The 27163-nt window shown below is 39.0% G+C and overlaps 2 protein-coding genes across 2 annotated transcripts; one reads left to right on the top strand and one right to left on the bottom strand.

Moving 5' to 3' along the window:
• Positions 1-365: 365 nt before the first annotated feature.
• LOC143877384 (Glycine cleavage T-protein family) lies at positions 366-9392 on the top strand. Its single transcript, XM_077379392.1, has 6 exons — positions 366-607; positions 758-1398; positions 5970-6223; positions 6340-6438; positions 8549-8707; positions 8805-9392. The coding sequence occupies exons 2-6, from the start codon at positions 911-913 to the stop codon at positions 9047-9049; spliced, it is 1245 nt and encodes a 414-aa protein (XP_077235507.1). The 5' UTR covers positions 366-607; positions 758-910; the 3' UTR covers positions 9050-9392.
• Positions 9393-13756: 4364 nt separating this feature from the next.
• Positions 13757-17950, bottom strand: LOC143877383 (protein NSP-INTERACTING KINASE 2-like). Its single transcript, XM_077379391.1, has 4 exons — positions 17185-17950; positions 16668-16928; positions 15102-15974; positions 13757-14442 (listed from the first exon to the last, which is right to left on the bottom strand). The coding sequence occupies exons 1-4, from the start codon at positions 17603-17605 to the stop codon at positions 13961-13963; spliced, it is 2037 nt and encodes a 678-aa protein (XP_077235506.1). The 5' UTR covers positions 17606-17950; the 3' UTR covers positions 13757-13960.
• Between the last annotated feature and the right edge of the window lie 9213 nt (positions 17951-27163).

Raw genomic sequence — 27163 nt, 5'->3', positions numbered from 1 at the left:
TTAAATATATTAAATTCTTAACGAGCCTTAACGAGCCTGGTGAGCCGGCTCGGCTCGGCTCGTTAAGGATTCGAGCCAAGTTTGAGCCGAGCTTTTTTCGAGCTGAGCTCGAGCGAGCCTCCGAGCCCGAGCCAAAATTGACACCCTTATGCGCGGCAATCCGCGAGAAGATTAGCGGAAGATGTCCTTACCAAAATGGAGGGTGGAAGAGAGAGAAGGGGAAGAGAAAGAAAGAGAGAAAAGATAATAAGACAAGAACTTCTTGATATCTTCAGCGGAAACATCTCAGCCACGTAGGCGCCACATAGAATAAAATGTAATAATGATGTCTAAAAGTTGTCTAGTGGTCAAAGTTCTAAATGGCAACTAAACATGCTTTCGGGAGATTTTTGAAAGATATCAAGCATTTGAAACTCCTACCATCCCCCAAAATTAGCAACCAAACAGAGCATAAGCTTAAGCCATCCCCTTATTTCTTCCAAATATTTTTCTTCAATTCCCTCTTTGAATTCCTCCCTTTTGTCCCATTTCCAGATATTCGTGCACTTTTTCTCCCCAATTCAAGTGATTCAATGATGACAAACTGTGCATCTTCGAATATCTGCAGGTAAGCGTTCTGCCATGTTTATAAGAGTTCCAGCCTCCCTTCCTTCCTTGTTGCCCTAGAATCGAACCGTGTAGGGTTGTCTATCTTTGTTTTATCATACCAGGTTCTCTATTTTTGTTTTTTGATGCCCTAATTGCAAACACGTGGCAGCACCATGGAAAGCCTCATCACACGTGTCAACCAGCTCTAGTTCCACCAACCTCATCACCAACTCGCTATAAAACCTGCAAATCTTTCAAAAATGGCATAAAACCAACAATCCCTCTCTTCTCCAAAACAAAACCAAAAAATAAAAATAAAAAAATGCCTCCTTTCAAACCCTATCTCCATTTTCACAAAATCCTTCCTAATCGCAGAAACCTCCATTACTACCCAACAAGGCTTTCCTCTCACCACCAACAACAAACCCCACAACATCTCGAAGAATCCGGACCCTTAGCTTCCCATCTAAAGACGCGATCCGTGATCCGTTTTCGAGGACCAGACACCATTAAATTCCTTCATGGCCTCTTGACCAACGATATCAGGTGTTTTGGCGAGTCTCCACGCGAGAAAATCTCAACCTTGGCCACCCCAAATCTAGCCCTGGAATCCATTCCTCCTGTCTACTCTGCGATGCTCACTCCTCAGGGGAGATTCCTCTATGATCTCTTCCTCTATCGTTCTTCTAGACCTAGCGAGAAGCTCGATAGGACTGGTTCCGGACCCGGTTCGGACCCTGATGAACCACTAACATTGTTTGCTGATGTTGATGCCACTGTCTTGCATGAGCTCTTGGACTCCTTCAAAAAGTAAGTGTTTTTCTTCTATATGATTGTTGGGTTTCTATAAATTTATTCACAATTCTTTCTACAAATCGGTTTTCGATTGATATATTTGCTGGCAATTGAAGAACCCAATTTTTTTAATTTTTTGTTTGAATTTATATGATGCATCTGCTAGTACGTTACTAGGATATTTTCTCAATACTGTTCTGTTTGGAGTTTGGACCGATGAAATACTCCATTTTGGTTGGTTTATTGAATGTATGTAGCATTTGGATATGCATTACAATATGGTGATTACTAGGAAATTTTTTTTTTTTTTTTGTATTAATTTAATATGCCAGTTTGGTTTCTTCAATTTTTATATTGCATCTGCTAATGCATTACAATATGGAGACTTTTAGAATTTGGGAGCTCTGTAGCTGTGCTTTTATAGCTGCCTTTGATGACTTAAGGCTTTGTTGCTGTATCAGTAATTAACACCAAGTGTCTGGCAACTGTCTATCTAATCCTAAGATTGTCTAGTTAGAAAAACACGACGTGCCCTAGGCTTGCTAAATCGAAAGAACTAGCATCCACTATCATGCCAATTGGGAAGTAATGTAGAGACCAGTGTGTCAGAGTTCATCCCAGCCCTATGTATGTCATTCCTTCCCAGCTATTTTAAAGATTTCTTGGGAACACTTATTAAACTGCATCAAAGACCACTGTTTCTGAACACCATATGCAATTCAAGATAACAACAAATAGAACCAAATGCTTATCGGCTGCCTTCTCCTCCAGTTGTTTTATTTGTGGCCTTATGTAGGTGTTGATTGGCCTGTTTAGTCCCGCAAGGGAAGTTGATGTACTAGTGTGACCAATGTGAAATTCCAATTACTAAAGCTCCTATAGGATTGCTTTATCAGTAGCACCAGCCAATTATCTTAGATGGCTTACACTATCAAAAATGCACAAAGAAGACTATGCAACGAGTGGAGATTTGACACTAGCCCCATTGATGGATGGAGGATAGCCAGCCCTATCCCTGGAGATTTGATGCCATGTTGGATGAGATTCAGGAGCTGGTTTGCAGTGTCCAAGTTCAGTTTCATCATGTCAATAGATCGCCAAATAACGATGCGGATAGGCTCGCTAGATCGGGAGTTAGTAGAGCGGTCTTGGAGATCTTTGACTTCCTCTCCACTTGAGGGTCAATGTTTTTTCCTTTTATTCTTGTCTGTTCTTCTATTGTATTTCTGACCACCTTTGTCTCAGGGCTTTACCCTTTATTTTAATAAAAAATTTCACCATTCCAAAAAAAAAAAACAGATGTTCAATGAGAAACACAGAGTGATCAATCTCTGAAGACTCATATCGAGTTGAAACTTGGGCAAGTCAACTTAATTTGGACGTGCTCCAACTACCTATTATAAATTATAATGTCCAATTTTAGATTTTTTTTGAGTGATAATGTCCACTATCAGAAAAACCGGAGTTTTAACTTCTATGTTAAATTAAGCTTAGTCAATGAAAACTTACCAACAATTGGTAAGTTTTCACTTTTGTTGGTAAGTTTTCACTTTGTTCGAGAAGTTGTGTCTCAGGGAGATATTGCTGTGAAGAAGATTGGTAGGATAGAGAATCCAGTAGACATGATGACCAAGCCTATTCATGCGGCTAAGTTCAAGCACTGCTTGCACTTGAATTTAGCAGCTAGTGAGTGCCCCAGGAGGGCTGTTGCAGAGATAATTGGACTATTGGAGAGAGAATTCAAGCCAAAATGGAGATTTGTTGAGTTGGGTGTCTTGAATTTGACCTGGTTGGGTCTGAAAAAAATGTATGCGGCCTGAGAGCGACCCGTTTATTGGCCCGACAACCTATTTAAGTGAGTTCGACCCGGTTTGGGTAAGCTTGTTTTGACCTACTTTGTATAAGGGGTTTTAGGGCTTATTTTAATATTCTAGGTTTTCAGAAGATGATTGAGAGCATATTTTCAAAAAAAAAAAAAAAGAGGATCGAGAGCCCAGAGGGTGTACAAGTGTTTATGGGTGGGTTTGGTGAGAGATACCAATTTTCTCTTGTAATCTCCAGTTTCTATTGTAGATTTTCTCGTTGCCTCTGCCGTGGATGTAGGCTTTATGCTGAACCATGTAAATCTCTGTTTCTTCGTGTGTTTGCTTTTGTTTGCCTGTTTTGTTTTACTTCGCCATTGAAATTGCAGTAGCACCTGAAGGGGTTTTCACAGCAAGACAATTATACCCCTACAAAATAAAAGAAAACCTATAACACTTCTAATGGGCCCTACTATCATAATTAGTCCCTTTTCTGATTTTCGTAGAAGCAGCCCCCATCGCTTATACCTCTACTTCAAGATAAGATCTTAAAAAACTTTAATTTCCCATTGGAGAGAACAATCTTGTCTGATAGATAGGAAATGGGAAAATCCTTTATGAAGCTTGAATAATGGTTCTCATGTTGATTCTTTTGATGCTCCACCCTTCCTCCATATGTTTCTTCATGACTTGTTTTTAGGAGTTTAAGAGGTTCTAATTCAAACTTAATAATGGCTTAAAAACCTTGAATCATGCATCCATGCATTCTAGCTGTTGTGTTGGATTTAAACCTATGAACAGACATTTTTCTGTAACCAAGAAACATGAAACACATTATTAAGTATTAACTATGGATTCACGAACATTTTTTTATTGATCAACTGGATTCATAAACATTAGTTACTCGAGTTTATTGTAGACCACTTCTCAATATTTTAAACCACTTTGTGCAGTCGTATAATTTTCGGAATTACCTTTTGTGACCCACGTAGTGCAAAACTGTACCTGACAACACAGTTGCAATCATACACAAACCACGTGCCAACATATAAGTCTAGCTAAATTTCAGCGGGCTAGCTTTTACATATGATGTTTCCCTACCTCAGTTCTTTTTACAGATTCAGAAAGAACATCATCTCAGTTATTGAGCTGAGGCCCTAGTACTCAATGATGCTAAGAGGGAGTTGATCATTGATGATTTCATAAAGTCCCATCATAAGTGCTATGGTACAAATGTAGCAAAGGCAAATGACCTATTGTTTGGTCTGCTTATATGCTTATATGGAAGGAAGACTATGTTGATAAGTCTTCACTTGTTGGTTGTTTTGATTGACTGTTAGAATGAGGATGATAAGCTTAACCTATATTGGTAGGCTGCTCGTATTTTGATGTTCTCCTATCATTTTTCTTGTAAAACCCAATAACTCAGTTTGACGCATTAAAAATAATATATGTATGTATATGTAGTTATCTACTCAATTTAAAGCATTCAAAATATGTTATCTGCAATTTTTCACTCTGTAGGGGCAACTAGTCATTTATGGTTTACTATTTTCAGGGCATTTAGTCTATTTGTTAGTTTTAGGTACTAGTTCAAACTGTCCAGTCAACTTGATTGAGCCTGAACCAGTCACAAACTGATCCGGTTTTCTCAAAGTGTTAGAAAAATAAAAATAAAGAAGTGAACCAGTTTGATGTACGACCGTGTCCTCCCCCCCCCCCCCCCCCCCCACCCCCCCCCCCCCCCACACACACACACACAAATTAGTTAGTAAGGCCAGTGAAAGAAAGTCCTGATGATTTTGTATATATGTCATATCAATGAATATGCGTTTCTTGGTTATTTCGCCTAGGTATAATAGCAGGGCATGAGATGAAGAAACCATAATCCCTTACGACCAAAGATTGTCAAGGAGCTGAGAAATCTTCCCATCTAAATGCAACTTATTCCTCACACATGGATAACCCTCCCTGGTCAGATTATCTCCTTCCAGTGCATATTCCTTTCTTCTCCTTTCTTCTTCTAATAACAAATCTAAATCTATCATCACTATCTACAGTTTATGCGCAACATCAATTGTGGAATGGATATGCTTGACAGCAGCTTGGTCATCTTATCAGTGGTTACCATTTAAGGGCCCTTTATCTCTAAAGAATGGAAAAACTGATGGCTGGAGGAGCAGTAACGAACAAGAAACACAGAACTTCATAGTAAATATTATCTGTTTCGTATTTTATCTTTCAGAAGGAAATGAAATGCAAAAGTTGTTTCAATGTTAAGCACAGAAGCATATTTTAGTGGCATGACCGCATGACTAATCTGACAACAAAAAATATTTTGCTCAAAACAAATTCTAATTCCCTTCAACAGTTATAAACTTTAGTAATCATCCCTTTAGATAATCAATGTACAATCTTTATTAGCTTCAATTCCGTATAAAATATAACAACAAAAGATTCCGAGATAGATCATCATAGTAACGGAAAAAGTTGAAGCAAGTCATAAAAGCATCTCCATGTTCCATTGAGTGAGTAGATTGCTGACATCGTCACCAAAGGCCTCTAAAGAGCAATGCATGACTGTCACTCAAGCAAGCTTTCATAGCACAAATTATATGTTTCGGTTTGAGGGAAATGTTAGAAATAAGATGCATCATCATTCCGTAGGTTTAATTGCTTACTTCTAGTTGTGAAGGCTATGTTGTTCTTTCAACAGATAACCAATTTCTCATATTACCGTTACAATTTTTTTTGAGTTACTGTTTTTTATTCATTTTGGTGTAGATACCGATTGAGATCAAAAGTTGAGATCGAGAATGTGTCAGATGAATTTTCTTGTTGGCAACGTTTTGGTGGGCAGCTTTCTGGCAAGTCCTCATTAGCAGAAGAGCCTGAAGCCGCAGCTGTTGGCTGGGGTGGTGGCGTTGATCATGCTGGTATATCAGCGACACAAGGAAATAGTTTTGGATGGAGATGGTTCAAGGATCCCAGATTGAGCTGCCTTGGATTCAGGGGAATTTTTCCATCCAATACAATCCGTAAGATTTAAGTAGCCTTTGGTGCCTATGGAATCTGCATTTTTATGCTATGAACTAGGTTATATGCAACACTTATCATTCATCTTAACAATCCTCATTTGTTTTGCCTTTCTCAGCACCATTGATTGAATCTGACAAAGAAACCAATGAAGAGGTTTACCTACTATGGAGGTTAGAGAAAGGAGTCGCAGAGGGTTCAACCGAGATTCCAAAAGGTTTGTTTTGTTTCTTTCTCAATGGATCTGTTGTCACATCCTATAGATGATTCCAAGCCTATTATAGCTATATTAATTTGGCTATGTATGGGAAAATGATCTTGAGACATTATTTTGAACTTGTAGGTTTGACTTGTTTTAGTTTCACTATAAATAATTAAGACCAGCAGACACATAAATAGTTACTTTAAATCAACTAAAATTTGGTTGGCTTTGTGATGTAGAACAAGCCTACGATCGATGCTCTGATACCAACATATGATGCAATAAATAAAAATAAAGGGTCGATGAGTAGCTATTGGCCATAGATCTCAACAAGATACGTCAAATCTGGTATCAACTAAGAAGTAAAGATACTGTAGAAAATTTTAACAACCTTCAATTGATAACCAATTCAAAAAATTGAAATTGCAGCAAAAAAATGATGTGTCCAGGTTTATAGGTTGATTACAATTGTAAATTAAAACCACGAAATTCCTCCAGAAATCTTTGCAATATTGAAGTTTTCTTCTCCAAGAAAATCCCACAAACAAGAAATCGGCAACAAAATCTTTTACTCCTTTCTTATTCTAAAAGATGCAAAACTTGTCCACAAAACCTAAAGCGCGCGCAGAGGGATGAAGGGAGGCCGGGAGGGTTTAAAACCCTAAACTAAAACCTTCCCACTTTTGACAAAAAACAGATTTAAAACCCTAAACTAGGACCTTCCCGCTTTTGACAAAAAATATCCTCACTTAAAGCTCTCTCTACAAAACCACGTGAATTGTATTGTAAACCGTGACGTGAATAATATCGTGGGAATGGTGTGAACCCTCTTTTATTTTAATTCACCTAGTTTGACTTTAAGTGAACCTCTAAAAAACCTATTATACGCCTATGACTTAAAACCTTATAAAAGACTTGTTTAGGACCCTATAGCTAAAATAAGTCACTTTGATACCAAGGATGGGCCCCATAAGTTTTAACAACCTTTGAATGCTTTATTTTTCTCACATGATTATTCACTTCATCTTCAGCCTTAATATGATCCAATAATTTTTCTTTTAAATTAATAAGAAATGCATACATCAACAATCTGAGATTCATCCTATGATCAATAGTTATCGAACGCTGCCACTAGCAATTATGACTGTGATGTCATGAAGATAGCCATGAGTAGGGGTGCAACTCGGGCAGGCTCAACCCGAACCCGACGGGTTCAACCCGGAAAAAAGTCGGGTTGGGTTGAGTTCGGGTTTGGGTTTGGGTTTGGGTTGAGGGCTCGGGCAACCCGACCCGAATGAACCCGACATTTTTAATAATTTTTTAAACTTTTTAAGCTTAAAATCTCGGGTCGGGTTCGGGTTGGCCTCAACCCGACCCGAGTTGCACCCCTAGCCATGAGACAGGCACATATTATAATGACTTGATGAGTAGTTACAAGGCAGATACTTATGCTTTGCTTGAAATGGTGTGACATATCTTCACCTGAACAGTAGCATGACATCCATAATGCAATATTCGAGCTAGTAAGTAATAAAACAAAGCAAAACTTTAGTAGGCAATCCAATGATTTCAGGAACTACCAGCAACTCCAAGGCTACATAGTGCTGTTGTACTAACACACTTTCCTTTTATGATCGAACATCATGATGGCTTCTCTCCTCTCCTCTCCTCTCCTCTATCCGAAAATTACAAACTTTTACCATGTATTGATCTGTTGCAAGCTTCCTATTCCTATTTAATGTATTTTTGTATAAGTATCTGGCTTTGGGGGATAATCCATATATTGATGGATGCTTGCTTACACCCAAGTGTCTAAAAAGGTTTGAGTACTTCGTTTCCATGTTGATAGTTCTTCTTAGATTGATTGGGTACCAAAGGGTGTAACTTTAAGATGGATTTGGCTCATATTTTTATCTTGGTCGGTGCTTCCTATTATCTTGCTTTTATTTTCCCTCTCTATATGAGCATTGACTTTGTGAATCCTGCTATATTCTTGAACGCATATTGGTGTTCCGTTTCTTACGGAGTGATCAAAGTGACAAAGTTTGGCCTTGTAATACCTAATTTTCTCAACTGTCTCATGCATCTGAACTTTCTATGCTTTTAACTTTTTAGCTTTCAACAGGTGAAGCAATTCCTCTTGAATACAATCTTGCGGGTCTAAATGCGATCAGTTTCAACAAGGGCTGCTACGTGGGCCAAGAATCTGTTGCTCGTACCCACCACCGTGGTGTCATTCGCAAGCGCTTGCTTCCTATGAAGTTTGTCAACAATAGTGGCGAAGGTACTGTTTTGTTGCCTGCGATAATTCTTGGTTTGCCTCTCCTTAATATGACCAGGAACTTGGTTTATCTTTTTTCCCTTCCATTGGTTTCCCCCAGAAGTAGAGCAGACTGTTGCGCCAGGGTCAGAAGTGGTGGATGCTGCATCCAACAAGAAGGTTGGGACTGTGACAACTGCACTTGGGTGCCAAGGAATGGGTCTGCTAAGACTCGAGGAAGCCCTCAAAGGGTCAAAGGTGTTGAGTATCAAAGAGCAAGAAGATGTAAAGGTTGAGGTTATTCTACCCAAATGGTGGCCCGTTGAATGGAATCCGGAGCATCAACAACATTTTGCGGCTGCTTAGAGCTGTATATTGCATAGAACTCCATAAATTGGCAGCTGAATTGTCTTGGGCAGCTCAGGCCCGGGAGCTGCAACTCGAGGCCCTGGGACTGAAAATCCTGGTGGTTTCTTACTCTCTAATACATACAACTCAATAAATTGGTTTCCATATCAGCACTACCATATTTTTATATTTATCTATTTATGAAATAATAAACCCGTTTTAATATGGAAGCCAATTTATTGAAGACATGGCTGTTCTGTATAATTACCTATTTATGAAAGAAACCACATATACCTCATTTTTATGAAAGAATAAACCTGTTTACAACTTCAAACATTTACAACATTTTTCATTTCTGCTGTTTCTGTATGTGCTTGGGGACCTTATAATTGAAGTGAGATATAGATGATAAAGTTGTAATGTGTGGAATGAAGTAGCTTGGAGCGACTGCTTTGCTCTGAGAATTCAGCCCAGTTTCATGTCAATTCGGCTGGAGGGTCAGAAAACGGAGTTTTTTTTTGGAAATTGATAGGAAGTTTCGTTGATACGGTGAAAGGTACATTGGGACTAGAGGTCCCATCTAGTGTTACATAGTATCAATAAAGCATGGCCACAAGCATACTTCTGAACCATGAAGATAAAAGGTATCAAATAAACAGAAAAATTCAGCATTGCATTGTTCAGCCTCTTGCCCATTTCAACTCCCCTTCTTCACTGATCTTCACAACCAACAACTTCTAACATCCATCAATTCACGCCTATCAATGGAGAACTAAAGCTCCAACACAACAAACAGCTAAAAAGGCTTCCAGGAGAAATGCCTCTCACTTGGCGAAAGACCGTCCCGCCTAAGAGAACAACTTCTTAAGTGGGCAAAAGGTAGGGTTACAACCTGGGTTGGGCTCAACTCACTTGGTGAAAGACTATCCCGCCCCCGCCTAAGAGAACAACTTTCTAAGTGGGCAAAAGATAGGGGTACAACTTAAGTTGGGTTCAATCAGATTTTTGCTTGGGTTGGGTTGGCATTTCCTTAGGTTGCGTTTGGAAATCCTCTAATTTTATCTCGATTTTCTCTGGGTTATTGTATTTTCCTGTCTGTCCCAAGGTGACCCCGAACCAACCTGACCCGATTTCGGATTAGATGGGTTGGGTAGGGCTGACCATCCTCAACCCAACCCGAGTTGCACCCGTAGAAAAAAGGTGCAGGAGGACTCACCATTTCGGGGCTTCAATGGACTGATAACCCTAGCGAACTAACTGGAATGCCTTTGCTTTTGGGTAGGATGTGGTGCAGGACTGTTGTTACACTCACCTCAAACCAGGGCTTCTTTTTCAGTACTGTTTGGCTTTAAATCTAGGCCCGACCACTAGCAAAGTTAGGTCAGGAATAATTTCTCATTAGTTGTCCCAGCCTATTGAGACATCTGCTAATTGATCAATAGCTAAACCCTAATTTGATATGATGCTTAGGACGTAATAGCTAATTGATGAACGGTAAAAGAACAAAGCAATAGGCGATGAGCACACAATAAATTGATAAACCCATATCTGATCGGATGCTTAAGGATTTCTCTATCAGCATGATATCCGCATTTTTAAGGATTTCCATATCAGCATGATTTCTCTATAGGCGATTAGCACACAATATATCAACATTATATTGCAGAGTTGAGGTTAATATGCCCCACTGCCGCATATGGCTTTTTTCTTTTTTTTGGACGTAAAAGAAATGGGCGTAAAACAAATGTTACGTCTCATGTCTTATGAGGAAAATTTCCTTGCCTCATGAAAGGAAGAGAGTGGGGTATGAAAGTAGCAGAGATTCATTCAACTACTTCGCTCTCAGAGGCGGGCTCGTAGGGTAATTCAAAATAAAGCCGCGTGTAGTAAAAGCAACTAAGGCTCCTATATGCCACATATCTAAGGATTTAAATTTCGGTTTCGGTACCGGTTTTGGACCCCTTGAAAATCGAAATTTCTGCGGAAATCCGATGAAACAAAGACAAGACTATTTTATTCAATATAAAATTTCGGTAAAATATTAAATTTATTAACAAAAAACCGAGTTTTTCGGTGAAATTTTGGGAAAATCAAAATTTCGGCCGAAATAAAATACCGTTTCGGGTTTTTGTGATTTCGGTGTCGGTCTCCACCGTGCACATATCTGATATGTGGGGTTTTTGGGTTGTTTTTGTTTTGGCAAAATACATGTGCAGTCTCTGTCCGATATTCCCAGAACAAAACAGTACTAAAATGACCCGATAGGGGCAGCTTTTATTGCTCATCAGGAGCGGTTTTTTCTTTTGTCATTTATCGGCTGCCCACAGAAGAACAAAATACCGGGTACAAGAACGGGGGGACCTTTGTTTCACATGTTGCGCAATGGAATTTTTTGGTGTTTTGTTTCGAGAATCGATTCTACCACCCAGTAATTAGTGGGCTGTGGAATTTGAATTGGCTGCTCGTGCTTGCAGCTTTAAACAGTGGCATGTTTGGCAACCATGAAAGAATATTCCATGGAATATTAGTGGAGCCGGTTGTGAGAGATGGGTAGAGAGCGAGAGACTTGGGAGGGCCCTGAAAAGCATGAAAAAACCCAATTTGAAGTAGTGTATTATTTTCACTATTTTGTAGGGATTTTTCATCCTCTTTCCATGCTCTCTCTAGTCTCTACCATCAACTGTCTTCCTTCCTTCCTTCCTTTTTCAGCTCATCTTATTCCATGGAATAATTTTTCCTAGGACTTCTCGCTTTGTCTCAATATTCCAAAGGTAAAAACTGAAGATACTAACATGGGTGGAAGTATCTAAATTTATGGGTTGGCAAAGCAAAAGGAGGTGGCAGGGGTAGTTTGGTCATGTAAATATGAAATTTTCTCATTCTAGGAAAATGACAAATAGAAAGAAAAACTCAATTTGAAAGGAAAATGAAAAATAGAAAGAAAAAATAAAACATAAATTTTGAAGAAAAAATAAGTGGAGTTATCAGTGGTTGAACAAGATTATCTATAGAGATTAATTCAAAGACTCTATTTAGGGGTGGTTTAAATTTTATCAGAGGATGAAATAAGTTTGCTCATATTTGCCAACTAAGAAATTTTTTTCCCAGGGAATATTAGTTTATAAAGTACTTAGAGAGGGGTTAGCGAGGTGAGAGAAGAGACCTACAGGGCATGCATGAGTGATGAGTAGATGACAACTGGCTAATAATGGAGAAAATAAAATTTAGTTTGAGTAGAATATATTTTCCTTGCTTTTGAGCCTTTTCTCACCCTCTCCTCACAGGCCCTTACGCGTTTTTTCCGCCCACCCTCATCATTGGGTAAGCTAATGTTCGATGGAAAAAACCCATTGATGCCGAACACGGTCTTAGCGGCATTGATGTATAAATGATTAAATAGCACCCATTCTAACCGCTTAAGCTTTTAGAGTAAAATTGGTTGTTTCACATGGTATCATAGCGCGATTACCTTACTCTAGGTTATGAGTTCAAAACCCAATAACTTCTTGATATTAAAAATCCACATGCACGGCCAACCCAAAAAAGAAGGGCCACATGTGAGGGGGTGTTGAAGTATAAATGATTAAATAACACCGACTCTAGCAGCTTAAGTAAGTTGGTGCTTCTAATATTGTTAGCAAATCACAACTCTATCTTTAGTTAAGATGACCAGTAGAGAAGTAGCTAGCCTCCAGCTTAAGGAGGGAACGAAGTTCATGGATTTCGAATATAGAATCTGCACCCTCAAAGTAAAAATAGTACAGTTGCCTTCTAATCTGATCATAGGTGGAATCAAATCCCTTAGCTATTCGCCATGCTTGGTTTCACTTCCATCTTATTGGGATTTCGTTTTTTTGGGTTGGTTCAATTTAGGACATCATTTCCCAATTGTATTCATGACAATGGTTGCACTTGAAGAGGTAGTTGTTCATAGTCCGCATTGATCCATTTTCCCCAACTATGAGTTGTCAAATAGATTGTGAGGCTCCTTTTCTCCTACTATGAGTTGTCATAACGATTGGGATCCTTTTGTATATCTTGTCGTAGCTAGGCCCCTTGTAGGCCAGAGAATGACATCAGAATAGGAGCTTGTAACGAATTGCTTCAAAAAAGTTCATAACAAACACAAAATCCCTGAAGAAGTCCAAATAAGAGTTTCTTATTACCATATATTCAAGATCTAATGGCCATAAGTGGAGCAAAATTAATCATGGGAAATGATTTCAGCGCTCCTGTGTTTTGATAAGATGCACGAAGCATTCATTTACTATTTAAAGGGCAGTGAGAATGATATTACTGTTTTCAAAAAGCTCTTTCCAAGCCTTTAAATACCAAACGACAAAATGAGCCGATGCATCTTTATCAGACCATGGTAGCTCTGAAATCATATCATTTCCCTTAATAAGATCCTTATCACTTCTCAATACACTCGATGCATTCCGGAACTTAATGATTGTGCTCTAAAATGCCCTAGCATCCCATGTAAGTGCAGACGATGGAATATATGGTAAAGAGTAAAAACCAAAGTGGAACCATATAAATTAAAGACACTTGTAACCAGAAAATGCTCAGGCACGGCCCTGCTCACATGATTCAATTTCCAAATGTCTACGGCAAAAATGGTAAGGGGCAAAATATTAGTAACTGCACCCATACTCTCCCCACATTCACTGACTGGAAATGTTCCTACTGATCACGTGAAAGACTTACAAAATAGATCACATGGGCAACAAGAAGAAGTCCTCGTAAAAGTGCATAATACATATGAAAACAAAAAGGAGTCAGTTATATCAGTAGCTGTTAGTGATGATTCCATGGCCTGTAATTTTCCTTGGAAAACCTCAGGAAAGGAATCCAAGTCAAGAAAACGCCACATATTATATAGAAAAAGGAAATTAGAAACAGCAAAGAGACAGCCATGGAACACCATCAGCAATTGCTAGTACGTTTGCTTAGTTCTTGAATCACCACCTCCATGGTTGGCCTCAGATTAGGAGCTTCGTTGGTACAAACCAATGCCATTTTTGCCAATTTAAGTCCCTCTGGTTCGGAGAACTTCCCTTGAAGATTTTCATCAATGATGTCTTCAAATTTTCCAGATTCAGCCCCGAGTCGCATCGAATGAGTGATTCTCCGCTTCCCACTAAGGACCTGAAAGAGGATGACTCCGAATGCATAAACATCGCTCTTTTCTGTGAACCGGCCGATGGTAGTGTACTCCGGGGCCAGGTAGCCCATGGCGGCACTGGCCTTTAGAGTTGAGAAGACTACGTCATCGGCTAAGAGTTTGTGCAGGCCGGAATCAGAGAGCAAAGGATTGCAATGCTGGTCTATGAGGACCTTCTCGGCCGATAAGCTTTGATGAACCAGTCCAGGTTTATTGGATTTGTTGCCATGTAAATATTCGATGCCTGGATGATAGTAAAACACAAATGTTATAAAAAAAAATTCAAAAATAAAAACAACCAATTGCTATTCTACTCTGAAAATAAGAAGGTTTTCCTTCAATTTCTCTTGAAACCAAGAATACTTAAAGTTGGTTCCTTTCTTCTATTGATTGTGAAGAAGTATACTCCCCTGAATCATTAAGTCCACAAATGTTATGCAAAAAAAACAAAATTAAAAACACCCACTTGCTTCTATACTCTGAAAGAAAATACAGAGGTCTTCTACTTAATGTTGGGTTCTTTTCTTCTAGTGATTGTGAAGAAGAAAACTCTCAGAAGTCATTAAGAACACAAATGTTATGCAAAAAAGTCAAAATTAAAAAACACCCAATTGCTTCTCTGCTCTGAAAACAGAGGCCCTCTTTCAATTTCTCTTGAAACCAAAGATTTACTTAAAGTTGGATCCTTTTCTTCTATTAATTGTGAAAAAATAAACTCCCAGAAATCATTAGTCAGCATTCATGAAGCAGAAAAGAACTGATGAAAACAAGAACAAGTGAAAGAAACCTTACAGATTAGATTTTTAACTAAGCTGATTCACACTTGAGAAAAAATGATTATTTTTATGAAGACAAGTAGACGACGCAGTAATCAGAGACTGTAATAAAGAAGAAAAAACTGACCTTTGGCAATGCCATTGATGATAGAAACTCTGGTAGACCAATCCAGAACTCGATCCTTGTCACCCTTCACGTCGAGATACTGTAACAAGCTCCCATTCGCAACAAAATCATAGATAAGAAAACACTCTCCCCTTCCCCTTGAACAGCAAAACCCCCTCAATCTCACAAGATTTTCGTGTCGTAACGAAGTTAGTATCTGCAGCCCCTTCAAGAACTCTGCCTCCTCCGACTGACAGCTCGTCTTGTTGATGCTCTTAACCGCAACCACAGACCCATCTCTCAGAATCCCTCTGTACACCGCAGAGAAATTGCTCTTCCCCAACAGATTCACCTCCGAGAAGTACTGGGTCGCCGATTCCACCTCTTCTAAATTGAATCTAAAGCTCTGCAAAATCACCTGAGAAAACCCAACGCCACTTCGGCCATCGGCCAATGGATCCCACCCATTTGAGTACTCTAGACTGATTAATGGAGAAGCACTCTTCCTGCAGAAATCCTTTGCTTGATCGGTGCTTAGACGACTGTCGGAAAGCTCGAACGCACTTCCAATCTTCTGTTTCCGACGTCGGTACCAAGTCAAAGCAAGAAGACCGGTGACCATTCCGCCAGCCACAACAGAAATAACTCCGACCACAACAGCTATTGCAGGGGATTTCGACGAATTAGGGCAATGGGTTTTATTGCAATGTATCCCAATATTCGCAGACTGTGGAATCTCCTTCGAAGAAATGCCAGTTGATTCGGGTCCATAGGGTTCGGGTCTGTTAGGGTTCAGGGCATCCCAAGATTCGCAAGCTCTCAAAGAAGAAAACCCATCTCCACATAAACCCATGTTGTTTCCATACTGAAATCCTCCGTTTAATCGCTTCAAAGCTTTGTCAAAGAAAAATAGAATTTTGGTATGTCAGTTCGTCTCTCACAGAATCAGAAAAATGATAGAGAATCCAAGTGGGTCGTTACAATTGGTTTTCCTTATTCAGATCAACTTGTTAGAACACAGTTCTATCAAAACAAAAAAATAAAGGCGAAGAAGAATAGAGCAGGAGAAAAACGGAGATACCAGTTAATTCGAGGAAACTCGGCCTTCAACACTAAAAATGATTATTTACTGCTGATAATCATACGGTATCACCATGTTATAGAATTTTGGGAGAGCAAAATGGGAAATAGAAATCGTCGGGATAAGAAAAAGAAAATAGGGAAACCTACTACAGTACATAAATAAGCTAAATATGGAAAAAACATTCGTAACATCGGTTCTTTAAGATCATCTGGGCAAAATAAAATAGGGAAGATCAGCCTCAAAGACTACTTAAATGTTATTTATAGAAAAACCCTCTCAACCATTTCCTCTGAAAGTCCTAGTGAAGCCAATCTAGATAGCCCTAATCTGTAAGACTCGTATCATAACAAAGAGCTAAAGAGAAAATTCCACAAGCTATAAAAAAATATAAACTAATTTATTATACCCTGAGTAGAGCACATAGCAAGTGGGTCTTTTCAGATCATCTCGGAAAAAACCAAAACATGAGCAGAAAGAAGAACAAATTGAGGAAAACAGATTACCAGAAAGAACATTGCCAGAAAGAGTATTATTTCTAACATCCAAGACTTCAAGATTAGGAACACTGGACAGCTTTCCCGGAATCGAACCGAAGAGCTGATTGAAGCTCAAATCCAACCTCGTAAGCATTCCCAAATCTCCCAAACTCGCCGGAATCGCCCCCGTCAATCGATTACATTGCAAAGCAAGAACACTCAGCTTTTTCAAAAACCCTAACTGAGTAGGTATACTCCCACTCAACTGATTGTAACAAAGCTGCAGAACTACAAAAAAATGCAAAAAACAATTAACATAAACCCAGAACAGTATACCAAATAGAAACCCTAAAAATTATAGATTTTCAATTCTACTTACCCTGTAAACTAAGAAACAAGATAAACCCATAATAGTATACCAAATAGAAACCCTAAAAATGATAGATTTTCAGTTCTACTTACCCTGGAAACTAAAAATAAGATAAACCCAGAATAGTATACCAAATAGAAACCCTAAAAACGGTAGATTTTGAGTTCTACTTACCCTGTAAACTAGCCATGTTTCCGATTTCGATAGGGATGTTTCCAGAAAGGTTATTAACGTTGAGATAAAGGTCAGTTAGGTTGGTGAGATTAGAGATTTCTCTGGGGATTTCTCCAGTAAGAGAGTTGTAATGGAGGTAGAGACCAGAGAGAGATTCCAGTCCTGAAACTGAGGGAGGAACTGAACCAGAAAGCCCTTTGCCTTGTAAAGAGATGTTGGCTATTTTTCCAAACTGGTTGCAAGCAACTCCTTCAAAAGAGCCGTTACATGGGTCTCCATTGTTTGTCCATGACGAGAGGAACTGGTTTTCTGGATCCAAAGCTGATTTCATATCCATTAGCACTTTCACCTCGGCATTTCCACAAACAGTTTCAAAAAGAACAAGAACGCTAGTGAATAAGAAGAGATGAACGAAACCCATGTTTCCTAAAACCCTAAATGCAGCTCTCTCTCTCTCTCTCTCTCAGAATGGGTTTAATTCTAATTTTTAAAAGAAGGAATTAGAGAGATAAGAGGTGGGTTTTTTTTTCCTGGTGGTAGGAATTGCTGCAGCAAGGGATAGAGAGGAGGAGGGGAGCTTTGGTTTTGGAAATCACGCCAACAGAGTCCATATGGAAGGAAAAGGAAAGATTTTGTTCCATCTCGTTTCGTCTCTGTTGCTTTGTTACTGGTAAGTGTTAAAAACCTGCAATGTTTGTGGTTATGAAATTTATTGGAAGGAGGGTAAACTGTTTATAGATTTCTCGTTTGTTATTCTTCTGCGTATACGATATTTTGAACTTTTTAACTCACTTTATGATTTTAAGTGCGAAAGACATGTGCACGTTTGTTTGTCATGAACCATTATTGGAGTTTTTGCAAAAGAAGTCTTATACTTTGCTTTATTTGCCAAAAGAGTCTTCTAGTTTCATAATTTACGAATAGATTCACAAGGTTTGCGTGAATTTTGCAAATCAGGTAATTCCATCAATTTGTACCCATGGCAGATTTTTTTTTTGACTCACAAAAGACCAAAACGTCCTCATGTGTGAAAATTATGTCAGTGATGTGTCTTGAAAGAATGGGTCCCACCAGCTCAATTCAAACCCATGCAAATGGTGGGGCCTGCCATTTTGCCTCGCATATTGATGGGTCTTTCACATGAAAATTACCTTGTGAAGGACCAAAATACTCGTGATGGCCAATGATATGTTTTGATAGGATGGGTCCCACCGGCTCAATTCAAACCCATGCATCAGGTGGGTAGATCCCACAATTTTCACTAAGCCCGTGTGCATCGTGGGTCCACAATTTTACATGTCACGTTTTGATGGAGTGGGCCCATCTTTTTACACCCATACATAAAAAGCTGGTATATATAGAAATGATATTCCCACACCCTGGATTGAAAACTTATTATTGATTGTCATGGAGAGATTTTATACGATGGGTGGGAGTGTAAACCCGTATTTTTCAAAAAGTACTGTACTACCCACTCCATAGGATGATCCAATCCGTCCAATTGTTGGGCCACAACGTAATTAAGTTGTGGCCAAAAAATCATTATAATATGATGATCCTAACCCTCTCCGATCTATAGAGGGACCGCACATTATGTAAGCTTTTATAGGATCGTCTTACGAAATTGATTTTTTGTGCACAACCTAATTACCTGGTGGCCCAACAGATGGACCAATTGGATCATCATATGGAGTGGGCCGTACCGTACATTAAGAAAATACGGGTTTACATGGCCACCAATCATATAAGATCTGTGTCATGGATATTTCCATCTCTTTACATAGTTAATTTTTGCCATTCCACGTATCAGGACATTTTGGTCTTTTTCAGGGAGTTGAAAAAAATTCTGCCGTGGGTATTTTGGTCACAAACCGATGGCTTAACCTGATTTACAAAAGTCACTCAAACCTAGCCGAGCCTATTTGCAAAATGTGAAACTAGAAGAATCTTTTCGGCAAATAAAGCATAGTTGAAGACTTCTTTTGCAAAAACTCCAAAATTATTCCATTGAATAGTCGTGGGCCCAGTTGTGAGATATGAGCGGGAAAATAGGTAGGGAAACTGAGCTCATGTTGAGTCGTTGACTACCATTAATAAAAAATTCCCCGAGCGGTGAGATTGGGGTATGGTGCCAACGGATCCACTTCAAATAGGTCCAGCTAGTAATGCGTACAAGTTCAGTCCGTTAAAGTTCAGATTCGGATGGTCCATGGACGGTCTTTGTCCATTGACACCCCGAGAGATGGGAGGGGGCATATTACAAGGCTGAGAAATGTAAAGAAGGATAGGAGAAATAGCCGAGAAGAAGATTGAAGCGTGAGTGGGGTTATGGGTTCAGTGAAATTCGAATTCTAAAATTGTCTTGTCGACAGTTCCATACTTTACTGCTGGCTTCCTCTATTTTCTTTCTCTACGATCTCACTAGAGCTCTAGCCTCATCTCCTTTAAATATTACGAAAACAGCCTTCTCTGAAAGACAGGCCCTCTTACCCATACGGCCATACGCATATACACATTAAAAATACATTAATTTTTCAAAATTTGAATTTGGCAATCTGACAGTGACAGTGTCCGAATTTCTTGATGTTTATCTCGATATGCTCACCAAAAACATATTTTATTACTATTTACTCAACGCTTGCATTTACGATGTTCGAGAATTTCAAATGCCAAGGGTATACTTGTCATTTTCAAGTTCATCCGTTCTTCTTCATACTTTTATGGCTTTGTAACTATCATTTCTCATCTTTTCTCGCCAAGAAAGAAAGTGGTTCGTAGATCCCATAATGTGATTAGTTGGCAAGCCTTGGGTATATAATAGCTTAAACATAGTAAAATTTAAAGCATTTAATGGCAATAATGAAGTCATGGGCGAGCCTTGGCGCACAACGATAAGGTTGCTCCATTGTGACTTGGTGGTCACAGGTTCAAGTCATGGAAACAGCCTATCTGCAAAGCAGGGGATAAAGTTGCATACATCTAGCCCTCCCCTGCTGACCCCACACTGGGAGCCTCTGCTCTGGGCCACCCTTTATGCTCTGTTTGGTTGCCGGGTTTTTTTTATTCCTGAGAGTTTTGTGGGAGAGTAAGTTAAATTTTGGTCCCATCCCATGTTTGGTTGCCTTTTAGCACTAGGTTTTTTTTAAGCCCACTCTTGTAATGATTACTTGTGGGGTGAATTTTTTAATCCCACTTTTGTAATGATTGGCTTTTCATCCCATCCTAAGATAACCCTAGGAACCAAAAATAAGCTTGAGAAGAATTTTTTTCTACCCAACATAACCAAACATGGGATTTTTATTTTACCAGGATACTTCTAGGACTTTTTTTTCCCACCTATCTCCCAGGGTATTTTTTTCTCCCACATAACTCCCAGGAACAAAAAAAACCCAGCAACCATACAGAGCATTAATGAATCCTAGATCTACAAGGTGTTTTAATAGTTAGAAAGAATTTTACTCGTATAAAAGATATTTAATAATTAGGGATTTGCTAGGCTCACTTTTTCATGAGAAAAAACCACCTAGGATGACCTAGATGAATAAGGATTTTCGTGGCTCCCTTTTTCGTGATAAAACAACCATCTAGGATGAATTAGATGAATAAGTCTTGGAGGTTTTGCTTGGCCCTTGGCTGCCACATCAACAAAACCCATTGTTTGGGTTGCAAGCATCGACAGCCATCGAGACTACTAGTGATGTCTTGTGAAACACTCCTCCTCACGTGTGGCACCAATTCTTTGGGGTTTTGGCCATACATGTTGCACATGTGGCCCCACTGTTGGGTCGGTCATATACATGAATTTTTAATATCAAGGTTTGAAACCAAAACCTTAGCTCTGGTACTAGGGGTGGCCAACCGGTTCGGTTCTCGGTCCTTAGTTACTTTTTTTTCGGTTCTCGGTTCCCGGTTCCATGAACCATAAGAACCGAACCGAACCGGACCAAACATAATCGGTTCGGTCCGGTCCGGTTCTCCGGTTCTAATGGCTAATTACTAATTACTAATTATAATTTATAAAAACTTATAATTAAAGTTATAATATAAGTTACTTTCTTATTATAAGAATAATATTAACTATTACTTATTAATATTATAAGTAATTTATATTAATAAGTATATGTATAATAGAAATATAAAAAATATTATATATATATATTCAAAAGTTCGGTTCTTCGGTTCCAGAACCGAACTAAGAACATTAGACCCGGAACCGAACCGAATAAGTTCGGTTCTTCATCAGTGGAACCGAACCGGACCCAAAGTATTTTTAAACAGTTCGGTTCCGGTTCGGTTCTTCGGGTCTGGTTCGGTTCTGGCCACCCCTATATGGTACCAAGTGAAACGACCAATTACTCCAAAAGCTCAAGCGGTTAGAGTTGGTGTTATTTGATCATTTATATTTCAACATGTTTTAATTGATCATTGTATCCTACTACCACTCTTCTCTTTCTTAGTAAAGTGGATTTCTCCCTCGACTCTATCTGTCCATTTTTTTATATGGAATTCTCTCCCAGAGTTGACAACCAAACACTACTTACCACAATTCTACAAGTAAGATTCAGGTAAATACAATGCTTGTCTCTTGTTGACTGTTGCATAATTATCTCCAACCAAACAGAAAGGAGAATTATATGGTGCTGGATCTCTTCAAATCTAGTGAATACGGGGCACATGGACTAACAGTTCTCCTTTCCTTTTGAAATGTTTGAGATTATCAAACGGTCATGATTGAATTATTGAATAAGTGGAAAGCGTAGTAGTTTTTCTTTGCATGATAATGGTATCTGTTGGGAAGGGCCTACCCTTCAAAGAGTGCGTCCTTTCTTTCCAGATCATCTTCACATTTTTTTGGGAAGTGATATATTCGGACCCTTTTCTTCCCCAGCCACCCCATCCAGTCTATTTATGACTATTCTTTTAATAGTACAAGGGGAGTGGCCAGGGGAAGAAAAGGGGATTAACATATCATTTCCCCATTTGTTTCCTTTGCCTGTGTTTGGCCCAACCATCATTGTCAATGGGCCCATTAGAAATCTGATTTTTGGGAGCTGTTGGCTGGGAAATCTTTTTTATTATTTTTGAGATTGTTTTGAAATATGGGTGGACAAATCATAACGGAAATGATATTTCCACCCCCTTCTCCAGCATTCTCATCCCTCTTGTTCATTTCCCCAATTCAAAATTTGCATAGGATGATCATAACTCTTAAAATGGACATCACGGTCTTAGAAACTTGTAGAGAACTAAGGGCTAGCTAGGCTCATTCTAACTATATGATTTTCGGCCTTTATCAGGGTAAATGTGTAAATGGGCCCTGCCTATTTTTATGACGCAAACTAATCATTCACTGGCCCCATCTATTTATAGATGGGCCATGCCCCAAAGTCTCTCTCTCTCTCCCTCCCTCCTTTAGAAAATGCCATTTCAGTGAAAGAAGCTCTTTTACAGCGGAATATTGGGTCACGCACCGCGCACCTTGGTTTAAGCAAAGTTGAGAATGAGACATTTTTAGCTTTTTAGCACATAAAGCAAAAAAGAAGAAGACCACCCAAATGTTCTTTACGCTTTTAAAAATTCCATATCTTTGAAAGCCTAAATCCTAAAATGCTTTCATATTCGTCTTTGTCAATTTATGTTGGCACGCAGACACTCTCCTTTCAAATACAAATAGACAATCTAGGTCTGTTTATTCTTCCGAGACTTTTGCCAATGCCTTTGGAAGTGAGAAGGCATCTCTACTTTCACACACTTTAGCATATATGCCTTACACTCAACATACACATGCTTTTAGAATCCAATGTCCATACAAATGAATAAGACAAGTGTCTTATTATTTTACAACCATGTTTCTCATATCAATACAAGAAAAGCTCATCCCAAGGGATTGAGTATCCCTAATAAAGTTTATCAAGCAACTCACTCTCAATAAAGTGTGAAAAAAAAAAGATTGAAAAGGAGGCATGGGTGGCATTTTGGAGCATAACTTAGCTTGCCCGTGAGTGAGAGAGAGAGAGAGAGGTCATGGAGCTCTACTCTTGGTTAGTGTGCATAAAGTAGCACATGATGCTCTAAGCATGTAAAGTTGAGTGGGTCCTCAATCACAGTTGGAAGTGGGTTGCATCTCATGGTTTTCTCTTGCAACATGAGGTGCCTTTGTGACCAATGCAACATCCCATCAAACAATTTCTTGGTAAATGGAATGTGTTTCTTTCTTCATTTGTGTAGCTTGTATTGTATTTTAATGTAGCCTACTAGCCTCTATGTATCTTCAAAGTTCCAAATACATGGAAAAGGACTTCTTGGTCCTCTGAAAGCTTCTTTTCAATAAAGCTGCTAAGGGTGATCCCTTGAATTGTCACCCATCATTGAGTTAGGATATGATTCCGAAGGAATAGGAAGGGTAGGGAATCTACTCATGCCTTTTTTCTTCCCATCAGGCCCAAAACACTTCTTTGTGTAATATTGTAATTGCTGCTATTAGGCAATCTAAACCAGTTGCTTGCAAATGAATAATTAAAAGAAAGTTGAAATTTTTTTAAGAAAAAGTCTGCATTCAACAGGCAAAAGTAGGGGTGTAAACGACCCGAGCCGAGCCTGGGCCCGGGCTCGGTCAGGCTCGCGAGCCTTATCGAGCTCAGATTATATTAATTTCACACCCCTCATCTTCCCTGGACAGCCCTATCTAATGTTTTTTACTACTCTTTTTACACTACGGGGAGTGGTCCAAGTAACAAACGGGGTTCCAAAAAAGAAGTGACATATTTTGCCTCCCCCTTTCACTCCCTGGACAACCCTTTTAGTGTATATATTAATATAATATATATATATATATTTAAATATATTAAATTCTTAACGAGCCTTAACGAGCTGAGCCGAGCCGAGCCTGGCCTAACTCGGGCTCAGCTCGTTAAGCTTAACGAGCCTGGCCAGCCGGCTCGGCTCGTTAAGGATTCGAGCCGAGCTCGAGCGAGCTTCCGAGCCCAAGCCAAAATTGACACCCTTAGGCAAAAGTCATTTAGGCCCTAAAGTGAGCTTTCTTTGGGCCCATAGTGATCTCTGATTCTAATGAAGCAAAGTTTAAGGCGCTCTTGCATGGCTTATGACTTTCTAATGAGAACATTTTGTGTTTCATTGATAGCGGAAGATATGTGACTCCCTAAATTTCATTAGATGGATGCTTAGGAGCCATCCGAACCTTAGATATTTGCGAAAATGGTGGACACGACTTAGGATGGAGTGGGGAATTTCTCCATTTCTTTTTAGCATGTTAGAAGATCCGCAAATAGCGAAGCAGGATAGGTTAGCCCGAGCGGGAGTTGGTAGACTTCGATTGGAAGTTTTCAATTATCTCCCTCCAGTGAGGAATGCCTTGTTATTGTATTGGCTTTCTTCCTTTCCTCTTTATATTGACCTACTCAATTGTGGGTGTAGCTCATTCTTTCTTCATTAAATGAAAACATCTCACTATCCAAAAACTTTGTATCCAATATGGTCATTTGCATACAAGGATTTTAATAGTTTTAGAAATGATAAGTTAATGACTTCCAAAGAGACCTTAATATCTCATTTGGAAGTAAGATTAAATAAAAATAATCTTATTTACAAATAAGGAGCGATCTCGTTGACATCCAAAGAGACATATAATCAAACTGGCTTACACAAAACTATCATTTGTCGGTAAAATAAATGAAAAAAATGAATGTCCTTTGGGTTCAATATGAGCTTGTACTGAATTTTTTTTAAAAAAGGAAGAAGAAGAAGAAGAAGGAAATGTTAGAGGCAAGGCCATGCCATTAATTTTCATTTTCTTTGGTATGGACTTCTATAAGTAAGTTCTATGATTCTTCTCTGGTGCAACAAGATCCTTGTAAACATTGAATTGCAGATAAGCTTGTGCTTTTTAAATAATTCCGAATAAGCCAAAAACTAAAAAAAAAAGAGAGATGAAAGCACTGAGTTCAAAAAGGCCAACGGACCAATGAATGATAATAACAGCTCAAGCTAAAAACCAATCCCAGCCTGACTCAAGCTCAAAAGCTCCGGGGTTGAGCGATCCCGGGGGAGTCAACCCACCCTAGTTGCCCACCCTACTCACCTACCGACTAAATTCACCAGAAGGCATAGCGTCGCTAAGGGGTGTATGGTGTCTTGCAAAAATGTTAATTTTTCAGAGTTTTTTTCTTCTTTTGGTCAGTAAGCTGGGGTTAGGCAGACCCCGACCAAAATAAAGAAAAAATCCTGACAATCATATGTTTTTAAAGAAGATAATTTTATAAGAAATATGGTTGATTTTATTATATCTTGTAGTGAAAAAACCAAGTTATCCTTGATCTTAGTTAATTAAGCACAAACAAAAGCAATTTTAAACATCTCCTTCATTTTGATTAATGATTGTACTTGATCAAGAAAAAGAACTTACCCGTGATGTTTGGTAAACATGACAAATTATTTCATGAGATATTCATAGCCCCAATTGAGAGAGATGAAGGAGGGAGGGCGGAGACTTAAGAGGGAAGGGTGGAGAGAGAATGACAAATTCCTAGGAAACAATGAAAAAAATTACACAGGACAAATTGTTTCTTTTTTTAAAGGTGCTTTTTAATGCTCTCCTCATTCGCATCCTTTTGGGGCCACTTGGAGACGCGGATTTTAGAATCTTGGATTTCCTGAAAATCCTGGATGGGATATGAGAGAAGAAGGAGACCACCTTCTTTCCGTCAGCAAGAGAGTAGGAGATCATCCCACGTTTTCAGGTTTTTGAAATCTCGGGATGGGGGAGAGAATTCTAAAACTGGATTTCTTACCTAAAATCCAAGAAGGAGACCATCTGTTTCACTTCTCCTACTCTCTTGCTGATGGAAAAAAGGTCTAGAAATCAGAAAACAACAGTTGGTCTCCTTCTCTCGTCTCCCATCTACGATTTTGAGGAAATCCAAGATTCTAAAATCTACGTATCCAAACGGCCACTTCAAGTCTCTCTCTTTGTGATTTACATCCAATGCTAGACCTAACACATCTAAGGTAGACTGAATAACTTCATGTGAATAAGAAATCCTGACGCTGCAACAACAATATTAGAAACAACGAAGGAAATCATTGTCATCAACCATGAAAAGGAATGACCCTTGAATCCACAAGAGAGAAAATTGTAAATCCCAAAAATGAAATTTCACTAATAATAATAAAAAAGCTCCCTCGCAATTCGTTCACAATCTTTAAATAAACCTTAAAGACTCCTAATCCAACTTTTTTTATATGACATAGGGTATCCCCACCCCAATTTTTAGGGCGGGACTATTCCCTACGGATGCACGCACTCACCCCTAAACCACGCGTATTTGGTAAGCCCAGGGAATTCGAACAATGGGGAGCATATCAATGCTTTAAGCCAAAGAGCCACACCCGTGTGGTAATCCAACTTGAGTATTTAATAAAATAATAGGTTTCCTAAAAGTGAAATGATAAAATAGTAGGTTTCCAACAGCGTCCGCCCTTTCGATTCAGTTTTTTTTTTATCCAGTTGTTTCATGTAGGAGTGAGAGACATGTTGTACATCCTATCCTTCATCCTTGGTTATCTTGATGCATTTAGCCAAAGACATGGGTAAATTGTTCCTTAGTGTGCATATCCAACTTCAATAAGGTCTGTTTGGATGCCGATAAGATTTTGATTTGGATTTCTCACATTTGCAACCCATTTTGTGTTGTAATTTGGATCCGGATCAAATTTTTGGATTTTCAAATCAGCGACTGACAGTGAAAAACATCAGATTTCCAAATATACTGTGGAAATAAGAAATTGGAAATCCACAGATATGACAGTTTCCTTCACACTCTTTAATCATCTCCCTCTCCCTCCACTAGGAAGTACCCTCTTCCCTCTCTTTCTCCCTCAACATGAGGTGGCGGATCTATTAATTTTGTATTCAAAACTCAATTCCAAATCCAAATTCAAAATATGAGGTATCCAAACGGGC

The sequence above is a fragment of the Tasmannia lanceolata genome, unplaced genomic scaffold, assembly GCF_043159265.1.
Source record: "Tasmannia lanceolata isolate RefF3 unplaced genomic scaffold, GAP_Taslan_0.1 ptg000005l, whole genome shotgun sequence".
NCBI classification, from domain to species: domain Eukaryota; kingdom Viridiplantae; phylum Streptophyta; class Magnoliopsida; order Canellales; family Winteraceae; genus Tasmannia; species Tasmannia lanceolata.
Note: the sequence above shows the minus strand (reverse complement) of the source record. Positions and strands in the feature narration are given on the sequence as shown.